General features: G+C 57.2%; 7 protein-coding genes across 7 annotated transcripts; 1 reads left to right on the forward strand and 6 right to left on the reverse strand.

Moving 5' to 3' along the window:
- Nucleotides 1-209: 209 nt before the first annotated feature.
- On the forward strand, nucleotides 210-976 carry PG997_014016 (uncharacterized protein; the record flags this gene model as incomplete). The annotated part of the gene is made up of 2 exons (XM_066818330.1): nucleotides 210-686; nucleotides 848-976. 2 exons carry the CDS (start codon nucleotides 210-212, stop codon nucleotides 974-976), a joined length of 606 nt encoding a protein of 201 aa, XP_066664022.1.
- Nucleotides 977-1,446: 470 nt separating this feature from the next.
- Nucleotides 1,447-2,684, reverse strand: PG997_014017 (uncharacterized protein; the record flags this gene model as incomplete). Its single annotated transcript, XM_066818331.1, has 3 exons — nucleotides 1,447-1,860; nucleotides 1,989-2,212; nucleotides 2,276-2,684. The coding sequence occupies 3 exons, from the start codon at nucleotides 2,682-2,684 to the stop codon at nucleotides 1,447-1,449; spliced, it is 1,047 nt and encodes a 348-aa protein (XP_066664023.1).
- A 40-nt stretch (nucleotides 2,685-2,724) lies between these two features.
- Nucleotides 2,725-4,827, reverse strand: PG997_014018 (uncharacterized protein; the record flags this gene model as incomplete). Its single annotated transcript, XM_066818332.1, has 1 exon — nucleotides 2,725-4,827. The coding sequence occupies one exon, from the start codon at nucleotides 4,825-4,827 to the stop codon at nucleotides 2,725-2,727; it is 2,103 nt and encodes a 700-aa protein (XP_066664024.1).
- Nucleotides 4,828-7,145: 2,318 nt separating this feature from the next.
- PG997_014019 (uncharacterized protein) lies at nucleotides 7,146-8,194 on the reverse strand (the record flags this gene model as incomplete). The annotated part of the gene is made up of 2 exons (XM_066818333.1): nucleotides 7,146-7,474; nucleotides 7,651-8,194. The coding sequence occupies 2 exons, from the start codon at nucleotides 8,192-8,194 to the stop codon at nucleotides 7,146-7,148; spliced, it is 873 nt and encodes a 290-aa protein (XP_066664025.1).
- A 1,369-nt stretch (nucleotides 8,195-9,563) lies between these two features.
- On the reverse strand, nucleotides 9,564-10,761 carry PG997_014020 (putative thiamine repressed n.t1.c1 protein; the record flags this gene model as incomplete). Its single annotated transcript, XM_066818334.1, has 4 exons — nucleotides 9,564-10,391; nucleotides 10,451-10,519; nucleotides 10,572-10,674; nucleotides 10,727-10,761. 4 exons carry the CDS (start codon nucleotides 10,759-10,761, stop codon nucleotides 9,564-9,566), a joined length of 1,035 nt encoding a protein of 344 aa, XP_066664026.1.
- Nucleotides 10,762-11,504: 743 nt separating this feature from the next.
- PG997_014021 (uncharacterized protein) lies at nucleotides 11,505-11,720 on the reverse strand (the record flags this gene model as incomplete). Its single annotated transcript, XM_066818335.1, has 1 exon — nucleotides 11,505-11,720. One exon carries the CDS (start codon nucleotides 11,718-11,720, stop codon nucleotides 11,505-11,507), a length of 216 nt encoding a protein of 71 aa, XP_066664027.1.
- Nucleotides 11,721-12,093: 373 nt separating this feature from the next.
- On the reverse strand, nucleotides 12,094-14,076 carry PG997_014022 (uncharacterized protein; the record flags this gene model as incomplete). Its single annotated transcript, XM_066818336.1, has 4 exons — nucleotides 12,094-12,874; nucleotides 12,937-13,022; nucleotides 13,061-13,992; nucleotides 14,070-14,076. 4 exons carry the CDS (start codon nucleotides 14,074-14,076, stop codon nucleotides 12,094-12,096), a joined length of 1,806 nt encoding a protein of 601 aa, XP_066664028.1.
- Nucleotides 14,077-14,098: the final 22 nt, after the last annotated feature.

The following is a 14,098-nucleotide window of genomic DNA, read 5'->3' on the forward strand; positions in this document are numbered from 1 at the left end:
CACAGCTGAAACATCCATCCCATAGAAAAAGCTCTCTGAGGGAAACAAAAGATGCCATGTGCCGAGCAAATATTTAGGTAGATATCGGCCAGCAAGCCGCCATTCATTTTGGCTTATTGATGTGCGTGAGAAACCATCCCTCTTCGTGACCGACCATTATACCCCCTCCCCATCCATCAGCTTAAACTAGAAGCGACTTCCACGACACAATGGCAACAACATATCAGTACCGCGAGTCTCGAAGGGAGTCTCGAAGGGCCGGGAAAGAAAGAGCCACTTCATCCAGAAGCTCAAGGCGGGCGCCACCTACACGACAGAGTAATAAGCCCTTCAACAACAATGCAGTTGGAGTTCCCCGACAAAGAGAGGAGTACCTCATGACGGGTGCCAATCCCTTCATCGAGGCCGCGGGGACTTCAAGGGATTACCTCGCCCCTGGCCCCAGGGCCCAATACCCTCGACCGATGACCGTCTACACACACTCCCAACTCGGCGCCGGTTCTTCGGCGTCCGACTCCGGGTATTATGGCTCTAGAGAAACCGAGGTCCCCTTGGAACGGCGGCGTTCGACTACCCAGCGATCCCGGAAACGGGCCAGTCAGGCTTTGTGGGCGTGCCCGGTGCATTCCATCACTTCGATGGCCATCGGGATCTTAGAGGTCTTTCGCGCCGTAGGGGCGGTCTCGGTACGATGCGTCTCGGCAGGCTGTTGCAACACATCGACGCCCTCGGTCCGTACGCAAGGTTCGTCGAGACCCCGACGGGACAGCGGCGCATCGAGACACCCTCAACACCGACACATGCAGCAGACGGAGCAGACACCCTGTCATAACTATGCATCTTCAAGATCGGTACCCTGGGAGGACCCGGAGACACACGATGCGGTACGCCAGATGTATTCCCTGGAGACGCCAAGCGACCAATGGAGTTTGGAACAGCAAACGAGTACTTCGGGCATATCTGCAGAGGAGCCTGATGGCCCAGTTGGGGGTCTGCGACATCCCCCAATTCACACCAAACAATCGGGAGGGAATGGGGATACGCGGTCGGAAAGTCAGACCCCGTCATCCTCCATTCCATCCCGGGGAAGGTCGAGGAGACGGACACGGGAAGATGCCGAACGTGGGGGCTTGAGGGAATAGACATCATCGGGTTGATTTACGATTATGACAGCGGACGGTTGGAGTTTTTAGGAAATGGGACAATGGGGACTTGGGTTAACCCAAAATGGCAAATTGTATTTAGTAGCATACCAACAGTGGCTAGGCGCTCTGTATCAAACAGGAAACAAGTTTTTATCAAACTCCCATATAGTCCTTCAATGCATTTCAAACACTGAGCATTCAAATTCTTGTCCTAGACCTATCAACTCTCGGCGTTAGCTCTGGAGCATGCAACGGGGGAAACGATAAACATAGTGAGTTGCATAATACCTTGTGATCCATCTCACTTCTTCGGGTAGGGATTGAACATGGGCGGCAGCGACGACGGCGTCCTCGCCCGCCCCCGCATCCGCGCCCGCTCCAGGATCCCGATCTTCTCCCCGTCCTGGATCGGCACGCTGCTGCCGCCGCGGCGCAGCATCCTGCGGGCGCGGTAGACGAGGACCCAGTCGAGCAGGTAGACGAACACGGTCGGGACGACGAGCAGCGCTAGCGCGAACCCCATCAGCACGCTGTACTCGAAGAAGACGGTCTGGGTGAGGCCGACGGTGATGGTGCTCAGCTGCGCGAACCCGGACAGGCCCGTCGCGACGGAGAGGACGAGCAGGAGGGCGTTGGTGGCGTGCCGGAGCGTGCCGAGAGGGGAGGGGGCGGGACTTCTTCGGGGAACGCATGCGGACGAGGTAGTGGAGGGGGACTGCGATGAAGCCGATGATGGTGGTGATGATACCGAGGATCTGATGGGTGAGTTTCACGTCAGCTAGTGTCGGTGACGGCTGCAGGAAGGCGTATGTGTGAGCTTGTACAGGGAGGAAGAAAACTTACACTGTGAGCCGACTTGAAGTGAGGCGCGGTGTTGGTGGCGACGACGGCAAAGACGAATTGCAGGACGATGAGCGGGAGGCCGACGAGGAGCCACAGGATGTTGATGCGGTAGGGGATCTTGGTCATGACGTGCGGCTTCTGGATCCGCAGAACGATGTTCCGGCCGGCTTCGAGCGCCATGGCGAGGGGGATGAAGCCCAGGAGCCCGGAAATGGCAAAAGTAACTGGGGGTACTCGGATGTCAGCAACTGGCTAGACGAAAGCCCAAAAATACCAGGAATACTTACTATGCAGCGAGATAAAGATGAATAAGGTAGTGAACGTCCACCCATCCACCGAAATGGCATTAACGGCCTTGAGAACCCCGGAGTTGGCATTATCGATGGCCTGCCGCGGATTGAGGGCGTAGCTGTGCCCATCGCTGTAGAACTGCACGACGCCCGGCGGGAGGAAGGGCTTGACCCGGTCGATCTGGAACTTCTCGGGCTGCTTGAAGGTCGACTGCCCGAACAGCGCGAGGCCGCCGAACCCGCGCGGCGTCATGGCGTCGAGGCCCTTCTGCACCAGCTTCGAGAGCGTGTCCGCCGTGACGAGGTTGGTGATGTTCAGCTTCATCTTGGACTGCGGCTCCATTGCTGGGGGTGGGGGTGGTACGGGTTGCCGCGGGTCCAGCAGCTCGAGGCTCCGGGGAGACATGGCGGTTTTCAGGCCGGGTAGTGCGCTCTTCATCCCTTCCTTAGTGAGGTTGAGGTCCTGGGATAGGCCCGCGAGGGCGCCGCCCGTCAGGACCTTTTTGTAACGCGAGGGCGCCCCCGGTGCCGAGGCCTTGGCCCAGCCCGATGGCGGCCCCGCCGAGGGAGTCGTTGAATTGCACCGGCGTGCTGGGGACGGGCCCCGTCGGCACGGTCGCGTTGCCGTTCAGCAGCGAGTTGAAGCCGCCCATGGCGGTGACGGCGTCGGTGACGCCCTGCGCGAGACCGCGGCCCAGCCCGTTAGCGGCGGCGGCGGGGTCGACTTTTGGTAAGAGGCCCGAGCCCGCGGTCATGGCGAGGACTTTGGATAGGGTGCCATTGGAGAGGAACCCTGCCGTGAGGCCGGTGCCGAAGTCTTCGGTGATGGCGCCCACGTCGCTCCGGGTGCCGTTTGGGCCCATGACGGGGCCCGGGTCGGGCATAAGGCCGAGCCCGATGGGGACGCCGGCGCCCAGACCCCTGCCTAGACCAGACGCGGCTTCCGGCAGGTTCTGCAGAAGGAGCTGCGGGTTGATGGCGGAGCCTAGGCTTGCGAGGTTCAGGTTGCTGGTCACGGACTGCGTGAGGCCGTACCCGAGACTTCCTGCGATGTCGGCCGGGCTGCTGCCGTTGGGCGGCGCGACCATGTTCAGCTTGAGGCCCGTGACGGCGCCGTTTCCGAGGCCTTGGCCGAGACCGAGCGCGATCTGGGGGGCCTGCGCGGTGATGCCGCTGCCGATGCCGCTCCCGGCGGCACTGGCGAGCAAGCTCTTGACGTTGATGTTGCTCGTCACCGAGTTGCTGATCCCGTATCCGAACGTTCCAGCTATGGCGGGCACGCTGGTGTTCTCCGGCGGCGGTGGCACGTTGGCGATCTTCAACCCCGTCACGGCGCCGTTTCCAATACCTTGAGCCAGGTTCAGGACGGCGCTGGGGAGTTGCTGCGTGATCCCGCCGGCGCCGCCTGGGACGAGGGCGACGAGGTTCTGGAGCGGGATGCTGCTGGTGACGGAGTTAGTAAGGCCGTAGCCGAACACTCTGAGTAGCGACGGGACGTCGGAGTTGGCCTCGGACGGAGGCGGAACCTGACTGATGTTGAGCCCAGACACGGCTCCGGTCCCGACCCCCTGTGCTAGTCCCAAGACACCTGCCGGCAGCTGCTGCTTGATCGCACCGGCGCCCGAGCTGTTGAGGAGTTGCTGGATATTGATGGCGCTGGACACGGTATCCGAGAGCCCATAGCCGAGGTTGCCCGCCACGTCGGCCAAGTTGCTACTGTTAGGCGGGGGCGGCCGCATCGCGAGTCCCAGCCCATTGACAGCCCCGTTGCCCAGCCCCACGGCCAAGCCCCGCGCGGCCGGCGCCAGCATCGGGTTGTTGGTGAAGTTGCCCAGGTCGATGGAGCGCGTGATGACGGCGGCCGCATTACTGCCGACGGACACGACGACGGGGCTGAGCGACGAGGTCTCGTCGCCGCTCTCCTTCATCACCTGGGCCGCGATGGCTTTCGCCTGGTCCGCCGTCTTGAGCTTCAGGCCCTGCACCGTCCCCTGGCCCACGCCGATGCCCGCGGCCGCGCCGATGCCCGTCAGGGACCCGCCGGCCGCGTTGATGACGGCCTGGATGCCCTTGTCGGCTATATCTTCCAGCAAGCCTCGTTTGGCGTTCTTCTTGGGCTCGCTCCGCTTTCCCAGCTGCACAATCTCGCCAAAGCTACTGCTGGACTGCGATCGGGCGTTCATGGATAGCTCGTCGCGCATGGTGCGGAGGACCTGGCTCGCTTCTCGGAGGGACTCGGACCCGGATCTACTGGCCCATTCGTCCGACGTGTCGGCGCCGAACTCGACAAAGGCTAGGAAATTACGGCGGATCAGCTCATCGCTGGCGATTGCGTCTGCCGTGGACTGCTTCATGAGGGTGCTCGGGATCCAGGACTTGGGTGACGGGTGCCCGCCCTCGGTTTCGTAGTCTGCGAGCTGCCATTTTGTCCTCAGCAGGAGAAGTGTGGATAGGCTGAGGCTGAGCAGACAGATGGCGGTGACGAGCTTCCTCCGCGTGCCTCGCTCCCCCTCGGTCGGCTGTGGGTGGCGGGTCTGCCGGGAGCTCATGATGCTGATGCGAAATCGAAGATTTTCGCTTCGTATTAATTCATTAAGCTAGCAGAAGATGCGCTTGTACTAGGTTGGCGTGAAAGTAAACTGACGGAAACAGAAACAAACATGAACATGACAAAGTTGGCCAGGAAAGAAACGAGAACCCCTCGAAGGTCATTTTGTCATAGATAGCCCAGGCGGCAATATCATGGCAAGAAGGAGTCCCAGATCCCATATTTCATCTGAAGGTGAATTGCAACGCCAGGTCTGGTCCGGGGGTGTCTCCGCAAGGTCTTCGTCCCATGTCCAAAAGCTGGGGGTTAGGTTTAGCTTTAACCTATCACACCAACCGCTCGTCCCCCCTCGTTTACCCCAGACCTTCAGATTTTAGCTTCGCGACAGGGTCAAGGCAGGTTCCGTTTGGCTCATGCCATGGCACACGGGAGGCCAAAGCTGAGGTCCAAACAAATGACCTCATGTGAGTTTGTGCTCGAAACGGAGATCCTTGCCACAAATTGTTCGATGCTTTGATCGGAGGAGATCAAGGAAATTAGTCTGTCAAGTACATAGGTTGGGGTTGGGGATCCTGTAAGTGGATGGTATGAACTGCCCCTTTTGCTTTGGACATGATCTCCCTAAGCCAGGAAATAGCAGTGCAGAAGGAAATTCCTATTACCATGACCAGATTCCAGCCAAGCAGAAATATGTTCAAATTTGCACAGATAGCAGTGTATGCTCAATGCCACGGTGAAAGGCCATAGCAAACGGCATATTCAAATCAGCTGCTCGTATGCTTGGTAGGGTTATGTCTGGCACTTGCACTCAAACCCTAGCCAAACTCTAGCACGATAGTTCGTCGGCCCGCCAACATGCTTCCTCCGACTTTCATCTCAGGGGCCAATCGGGCTATTGTGTTTAGCCTGATAAAATCGTGCTATTGGGCTCAAGGGGTAACACTCCTCTAGCTGAATTTCATTCGAATGGAGAAAGGATAGCAAGAAAAGAAAAGAAAGGGGGAAAAAGAGATGCGACGGGCTGTGTCGTCTACTCGTCCATTGTTAGGGGGAAAGGTTTGATATCCCCGCTATCATCCAGAATACATGTTTATCAGCATCTATCGTGTCATAGCTTTTGAGAGGCTGATGCTTTTGCTTCTCAGGTCTCGGCCGTTGCCTTGAAATTCGTGACCCAAACAATTCGCGAAGCTGGTTTGCTCCCGACCCTAAGTTTAAACCTTATATCCCAGCGTTGGATAACCTGTACAAACCAGCTTGAAAACGTTTCTTCACGTGGCTCAATAGAGAGGCGCTTATAACACCCGTTTTTCATTCTCTTCATAAGTCCGTTAGATGATGCCTGCCACAAGCAGAGTTGGGCACTTTTAAGAGCCGGATTCTACACATGTCACCAGCGCTGGAGCATAGACCTGCATCATAAAGTTGTGGCTGCCAACCTTTTAGTTGCTCAGCTAAGTCTCGGCCGAATGCAAGACCTCCTATCCCATGTCTTCTTACGAAACAGCGCTTTTGACGTGCAGGGCTGAAGTTTCGATGCGATTGAACGTTCAAGCCAAGTTTTGAAAGCTGAAGCCGCCACCCCCACCACCGTCGCCGGTTGAGGTCGGATACCCAACGACCATCATTGAAAAGACTTCGGGCTCGGAGGGCGCCATTTGCTTGTTTTCCGTTGTGGCGGCATCCGAGACGGACGGCTATTGTTGGCCATAGAAAGAAGCATAATGGTTATGACAGTCACCCCCGTGCTTCAAAACCCGTGCACCTCCAGGACCCCAATACATGTACTATCTACCATGGCCTGTCCAATGGACAGATCCGATGAAATTTCCCCATACTGGGCTCCTCAGGACATCCTATAGATTTAAATTGCGATACAATAGGTACCTGGAAAACGAATTGCCGGCTCCGAGATCTCTCTTTCTGTTTCGCTGATGTTGCGGCAGTTAGAGAGACGAGGCCCATAAACTCCGAGACAAGCATTCTCGTCTCTCTGTTTAGCTAAAATTAAGTTATTTGAAATACCTGAGATCAGGGCACATCTCAACCCTCCTTATCCCTTATTTATGATTCGAGGCTAATGGGCAGTACCTCTTCGCATTGGTATACTACTCAACAGTCTATGTTTATTTTACTATCATTCTATTGTCAATGGACCACGAACAAATCTTTTTCTTTCCTAATCCACTATCTCATTTGTACGTTCTAAAGGGAATACACACATAACAGGCTACAACTGCTGGACCAGTCGCATGCCGACTATCTAGCTGGGAGTGAACCTTAACTAGATCAGGTAACCCGAAGGGATTATTCCAAGGTTCAAGGGCCTGAGGGGGGCGAGGTCCGGCTCTCCCGCATCCACCATGGCTTATGCCGCTGCCCAACGGGCAGGTCCCACTGCGCCAGGTGCACGCTTCTGAGGTATACGCGCTTGTAGTTGTCGGTACCGGTCCGGCCTTCGGGGAACATGATGCCGGCCTCCCGAGAAGAAGCGGCAGCACCCAGAGCTCTCGAGGCGGTCGCCAGCTCCAACATCTCGCGAGCACAGTATTGTACCAGGACGATGATGCGGCAGTACTTTCGAATTCGTGCTCCTTGTACTCGGGATAGTGGCGGATCTTGGGGCGGATGTCCTCGGTCCATGGGCTCTGTGAATTATGAGATCGGCGGTTAGTACGAGACCTTGGTAGTGATTATTACAAAAAGAAAGAAAAAAAGAAAAAAAGGCGAACGGGTGGAACCAGGATGCGTACCTCGGGGATGAGTCTTGTAACTATGGCTTGGGCCTTCTCGAATGGCTCTTCCGCATATTCTTCCGACGTACGCTTGGAAGTAACTTTCAAGCCTCCCTTAGGAAAGCCCTCGGCCAAGTCGTAAACGCCTTCTACCATGTTATCGAGCTGAGCACCGGTAATGTCCAGATGCCCCGGTCCCTGTGATGTCGTGCCCGGTGCATCTTCGTCCCGGGTGAGCAAGTCGAACGCATACACCAATAAGTAGACAAGAGCAGCCGGCTTGCCGTCGGATCCACACTCGCCGATAGCACAAAGATGCACCCACTCCCGGAAATCCGAGAAAGACTCAGGGTGTCGTTTGTCACGGAATTCGGCATCAGAGTCCCTTAGGAAGAAGTCGTCGAACACTCTGTCAAGAGAATGGCGCTCATCGGGGTTTGCCACGAGCGGATACAGGAGCCGGGTGATTTGCACGACGCGAGGGATGAAGATGGTACGCGCCAGCTTGTTGACGTCTTCCAGTCTGAGATACGCCGCTACCGTAAACGGATTCTCGTGCATCCTGGGGTGTAATGCCAGTTGGCCATCGCTGTGCTCGGTGTGCCCGGCTCGTCTGTCGGTTCCGTACTCCATTGCGTTGGCGGGTCGTACAACGGCCGAGGAGGATGTTTTCGATCGAGTGGGAAGGTGTCAGGGAATAACTTAATCTGCCTCGGGTGATGAGCTGGATGCAGAAACGCAAATTAGATCCAGTAGGGTAACTAATCCGAAAGGTAGTGTGTCTTTCAGTCGCGTTGGATCTGGACCGATATGCGGTCTTAGCTTGCGGCTGCATAGGGCTAGGTCTTGGAAAACGGCATTGCACTGAGCCGCATCGTGAAGTCCAGTTGCGGCTTGCTGGCGACGAATAGTACGTGGGTCAAGGCGGCCGAGCCGCTCATGAGCCGCAATGTACTTGACGTACCCCCACTATCGGCGACCTGCTCGACAACAGCAGATATGCAACATAGGTTGCAGTGCATGAAAGGATCAGCAGGTGAAAGACGTCAAAATTGGCGATGAATGAAAAGCACCGTAGAAGACAAAAGAGACGCCTGGTATAGCTCAGGTATATGGTATATATTTTGAGACTGATAATACTCCCCATTATTAATACCTGTGAAAATATTGCACTTGCTTGTCGCACACTGGGGCGCGTTAGATGTCATGGAACATAGCCAGCTAATCATCAGTCGAGGAGCTGTTTATAACATTTACCCCTTTTTTAAGATAAGGTCGCCAACCTGCATAACTGAGGGTCGTTGTGGGACGTTGTTAATTCGGTGTAGGGAATAATGGAATAGGGGCCTTTCTTCAAGATGGCGTTCCGATTTCCTGAGATACGAAGCAATTATAGTACCAGTACTCGCTACTGTCGAAGTACTGGCACAAATACAGAACCCAGGATGCCGGATCGAGGGTTGGGTAACGACACCATTGTCGATTTATAAAGGGTGAAGTAATGGGGTAATGTGGAGGATAGGGGAGCAGAGAAACCCCAAGGATGGCTATCTCCAGTTCCTGGTTTGTTTATTTGCTACATTTCCGTACACGACGTCGCAAGGACATATTACTCCTTCATGAACTGCGGGCCTAGGATACACCAGGTTTGTTGACTCGTTCTCTCATACCTCAGAATCATAGTGGCTGAGTATCAAATCACATAGTCAAGCGTATACTAACCTCGGTTCCATAGGCTGAAGTGAGCCACCTCTTCACACATGTTTGTTTGCCGGGGAAGATGCTCACGCAAGGGGTAATAAGGCGAAAATGCTACCAATTTCATTTAGGGGTCGGCAAAGCCAACATTGGAGTTCGATAAGCGAGTGTCTAGATTAATTGAGTGCAGATCCATGAAAACGAGTGTCCCGAGTATTCGATGTTTCGAAGGATTGTGGAATTCCCAAGCATCAACAACGACAGCATCTCAACAACTCATGCTCGCACAGAAGAAGCCTACGTCTTAGATAGCAACCACCGCCCTTGCAGGTAGTCGACAGAACCCGCCGTTGGCCGCGACATTCTTCTGCAGCTCCGCGATCTTCTTCTGATCGCCCGTGGGGTCCTGCGAGTCGCCGCTAAGCTCCCACCCGAGGAACCCGTTCGTGTAGTTGGGCGAAAAGTCCGCTGCGAGCACCCTGAGCCGCTTGCCGTAGCGCGTGACCTTGTCCCAGTCGCGCGCGACGTTCTGGAGGTCGGCCGAGAAGTAAGCGTAGCTGCGCTCGAAGATCTTGCGGTTCAGCTCCGAGCCCATGACGGGCTTGAAGTCGACGTACTCGGCCCACGCGCCCGCCGGGTCCGCGAGCACGAAGTCGGTGGCGCGCTTGACGGCGCGCAGGAAGGCGCGGACCTGGTCCGGGTGCTTTTCGATAAAGGCCTCGTTGCCGATGTAGAGGATGGAACAGAAGCAGCAGCAGCCCAGCTCGGCCAGCTCGTCGATGCGCAGCATCTGCACGTCGGACTTGGCGCGGCCTTGCGCGGCGAGCCACTCCTCGAGCTCGACCATCTGCACGTTCTCGAGGCCGATGCCGGCGTCGATCTCGCCCTGGATGATGGCGCGCGAGACGTTCATGCCGCACCGCACCGCCGTGTAGTCGGACGGCTGCATGCCGTAGTGCGACGTCAGCTCGTCGATCTGGATCTTGCCGAACTCGCCGACGTAGCCGATGCGCTTGCCCTTGAGGGTGCGGAAGTCGGGCGTGATGCCGGACTCCTTGAGGTAGACGACGCCGGTGAAGGGCTCGTCCAGCAGGCTGCCGATGGACTGGACTGGGAAGCCGCGGGCTTTGGCCTAACGTCAAGACATGTTAACATGTGCCCTTATAGAGGAGGCTATGGGAGCAGGCTTACAGCGAGGGTGTGGATCATGGCCTTGAATCCAAGGTCGGCCTTGCCACTGCCAATGATTTCGGTGACATCCTGGAACGAGGGTCAGTAGTGCAACGCCAACCAGGGCATCGACGATACTTACACTAGGGTCATTGGGCTCGAGGAGAGCAACCATAATGCCTTCATCCTTGAAGTAGCCCTTGGCCTGAGCCAGATAGAGCGGGGCGTGGTATGGCGTCGCGTGCCTATCAGAAGTCAGCCAAGTTCACCGTGCACTGATGCCAAGTTAGTCCTAACCAGTTGGTCAAGAAAGTGATCTTATCCGTCGACATGATGGGAGATCAAGCAAGAAGCTGGACGAGTCAGTGCCATCGTCACGCAACGGGTAAAGGGGGTAGGATGTCAAAGAAGCATGTCCTTTCGCTGGTATTATCCAGATCAAGTTCACCGGTATTTCTCAGATTGACCTGCCTGCCGACGCTGCCATCGTCCCTGGAGGGTAGCTTTTGTCCGAGAGTAAAAGCTGGCCCTACCGACGAGCGGAGCAGTGGTAGCATGGGCGAGGCAAGGTCAAACACCCGGCTGCATTCTTTTGCATAGTTACCTTGATCAAAGACTCCCATCATGACATGACTCCATGGCTCTCCATGTTGCTCATACCGCAAGAGTTAAGGATTTTGTAGTTTAGGTAAATGTTGATTCGGTCGAATGTAATGTGATGAGATTTGGATGACAGATTGTCCTGAAGTCGAGTTGGGGAAGAGGGGGCTACTTATGGTCAACGTGTGCCAGCGAACCTATGAGGTATTATCTGTAGATGAGGGGTAATTGCGAATCCCAAATCGTAAGCGAGGGCTGGGCCGGAACCTTTCAACAGCCCGTAATGTTCAACCATATGCAGAGCTATGTCGCGAACGGCAAGGAAGTTCAAGGCTATTCGGAGCCACCTCTCGACGATCCCGAAACCCAAATAGCCTATCGAACCAACTGCAATGCTCCCTAGGTATGCTAGCGCCGGCTAGGGCAGCTGCGGTCCACCTATAGGGTTTACGCAACATGACATCGTGGGTGGACCCTACCATCCTCCGCTAGCAAAGGCCCGATATTTAGCTGCATCTCGGATGTCGCTAACGTCGCGACGTGCGGCCTTGAGCGACGATAGCCGCGACCTGGCGAAGTCGAAACAACCCAGTATGACGGCAGTCTCCTGCATGGTCTGCAAGGCGGCCGAAACAACCCCGCTCCGTCTCGGAGACTTGTCGGAGATATGCAGCAGCTTAGCTGAAGCCATGAGCCTGGACCCCTTTTTGCAGATGTCTGAATGCATCATGCGTGGTTGCTTTTACTCTCAGCGCCGATGGTCGGCGGTTGACAGGGTCTTAATGATTCAATGCTGACTTAGCGGAGAGGGCCTTCCTCTTGCTCAATGATATGAATTGTAGGTGCCGGCCGCATCACAATTCAAGCTCGGGGCGACTACGATTATCCCTTCTGGGAGGGGCTCCGACAATATGTGGCTGACAAGGGGCGTTGACAAAATTAAGTTAGTGCTGCAATGCAAGGGACAAACCAGAAACAATTAAAACATCGTAAAATGAAACGCCAGGGGATGTTGAACCTTAAAGCTCATCACGAACAACCGTAAAACCAAAGTCTCCAGCCTCTCAAAGCTTAACCCGACCACCCCGTAACTCATGCAGATCCGTGTGTCGAAACGGCACGTACTCCTCCGATCCAGGAGGCAGCCAGAACATCGAATCCGGCTCCTTACCCTTCTCCTTGGCGTTCTTCTCCATAACCTCGAGGTCCACCCCCTCAGACCTCAGCCCCTCCTTGCGCAGCTTCATGTTACCAGTGTACTCCAGCTCCTTGACCACGCGGATGAACAGCGGGACCGCGTACTTGGGCAGCCGCGCCCGACAGTGCACCGCCAGCGCCTTCCAGTCCACCCCGTCCGCGCCGCCGACATCCTCGCGCACCACGACGGCCGCGCACCCGGCCCGCCCGTCCGCCCGGGGTACCAGCACGCCGTAGACGTTCGTCTCGGCGATCTGCGAAAACTCGCCGACCATGTCGCTGACCTCATTGGTCGAGACATTCTCCGAGTGCCAGCGGAACGTGTCGCCGAGCCGGTCGACAAAGTACAGCCGGCCCTCGGCGTCGAGCCGCATCAGGTCGCCCGACCGGAACCAGCAGTCGCCCTTCCTGAAGACGTCGCGGACATACCGCTTCTGCGTCGCTTCGGGGTTCTTGTAGTACGGGCTCGCGGACGCCGGGTTCGCGGGGCTGGCCCAGTACAGCATCTCGCCCGCCTCTCCGCGCCGGGCGCGGACCGCGAACCCGTCGGCGCCGCGCACGAGGTCCTGCGTCTCCGGATCGATGCGGGCGCGCGTCTCGAGGCCGTAGTTCTTGAGGTGCCAGAGCGGGCCCCGCACCGCGATGGCGCTGCGCGAGAAGTCCCCCGGTTCGCGTTCGCGGTGAAGGCCGGGCCGTCGCTGGCCGCGTACAGCTCGTTGATGCACTCGATGCCGAAGCGCTCGCGGAAGGGCTCCCAGACGTCGGGCCGCATGCCGTTGCCCCACGCCATGCGCACCTTGTGACCCCGGTCGAGCGGGCCGGGGGCGCGTTGACGAGGTACCGGCACAGCTCGCCGACGTACTGCAGGTGCGTGGCGCCCGAGGCGTGCACCTCGGGCCAGAAGGTGCGGTGCGAGAACTTGCGGGACAGGGCGACGGCGGCGCCGGTCCCGATGCAGCTGAGGATGCAGAGGCCGTAGCCGGCGGCGTGGTAGAGGGGCAGGCAGGTGTACATGCGGTCGCCGGGCCCCATGCGGAGGTGGTTCGTGAATGCGCCGTGGGAGAGGACGACCTGCTGGAACCGGGTAGTGGCGACGCCTTTGGGAAGGCCGGTAGTTCCAGAGGTGTACAGGAGCACGGCCAAGTCCGTGAAGTCCAGCTTCGCCCGCCGCGAGCGCGGGATGGGGCCAGTGTCGGGAAGGTTCTCCAACTTGTGGCGGTCGAATCGCACTACCTGGCAGCCGGACTGGGCTAGCTCCTCCTCGACGGGGTCAACCAGGTGCTGAACGTGGTTCTCGGTCAGGATGTATCGCGTCGACGCGATCTTGGCGCAGTGCACAAGGGCCTTTCCGGTCAGATTGCAGTTGAGAAGCGCGACGGCCGCGCCTATGCCATTCAAAGCGAACAGGAGCATAAGGTACTCGGGGCAATTGCCGCTGTCAATAGCGACAACCTCGCCGCGCTGGACGCCGAGTTCATTAATGAGCCAGTTGCCGACGGGCTGTAGGGCGGCGAAGAATTGGGCGTAGGTCCAGGTGCGGCCCTCGAAGATCAGAAATAAGCGGTCGCCCATGGACGAATTGGCGTAGTCATGGAGCATATCGTATACGGTCAATTTGTCGGCCCACTGCTTGCGCTTCATGAGGAGCTGAAGCTTCAGTATGCGCCAGTACGGGCTGGGGGCCGACAGATCTTCCCGAATGTGGTATTTGCCATCGAGGTAGGCGGCAACGGCCGCTGTGCCAATGGCGGCGCTTGCGCCGGTCACTGCTTTGGAGGCGTCAGTCAGGGGCAGGGATGGCTATGCGACAGCGTTCATTGTGCCACAGCCCTTGCAGACTTACAGTTCATGGTTCCGCGGGTGGCGTCGGTG

Source organism: Apiospora hydei (assembly GCF_038363865.1).
Source record: "Apiospora hydei strain CBS 114990 chromosome Unknown utg000009l_segment0_segment0, whole genome shotgun sequence".
Classification (NCBI taxonomy): domain Eukaryota; kingdom Fungi; phylum Ascomycota; class Sordariomycetes; order Amphisphaeriales; family Apiosporaceae; genus Apiospora; species Apiospora hydei.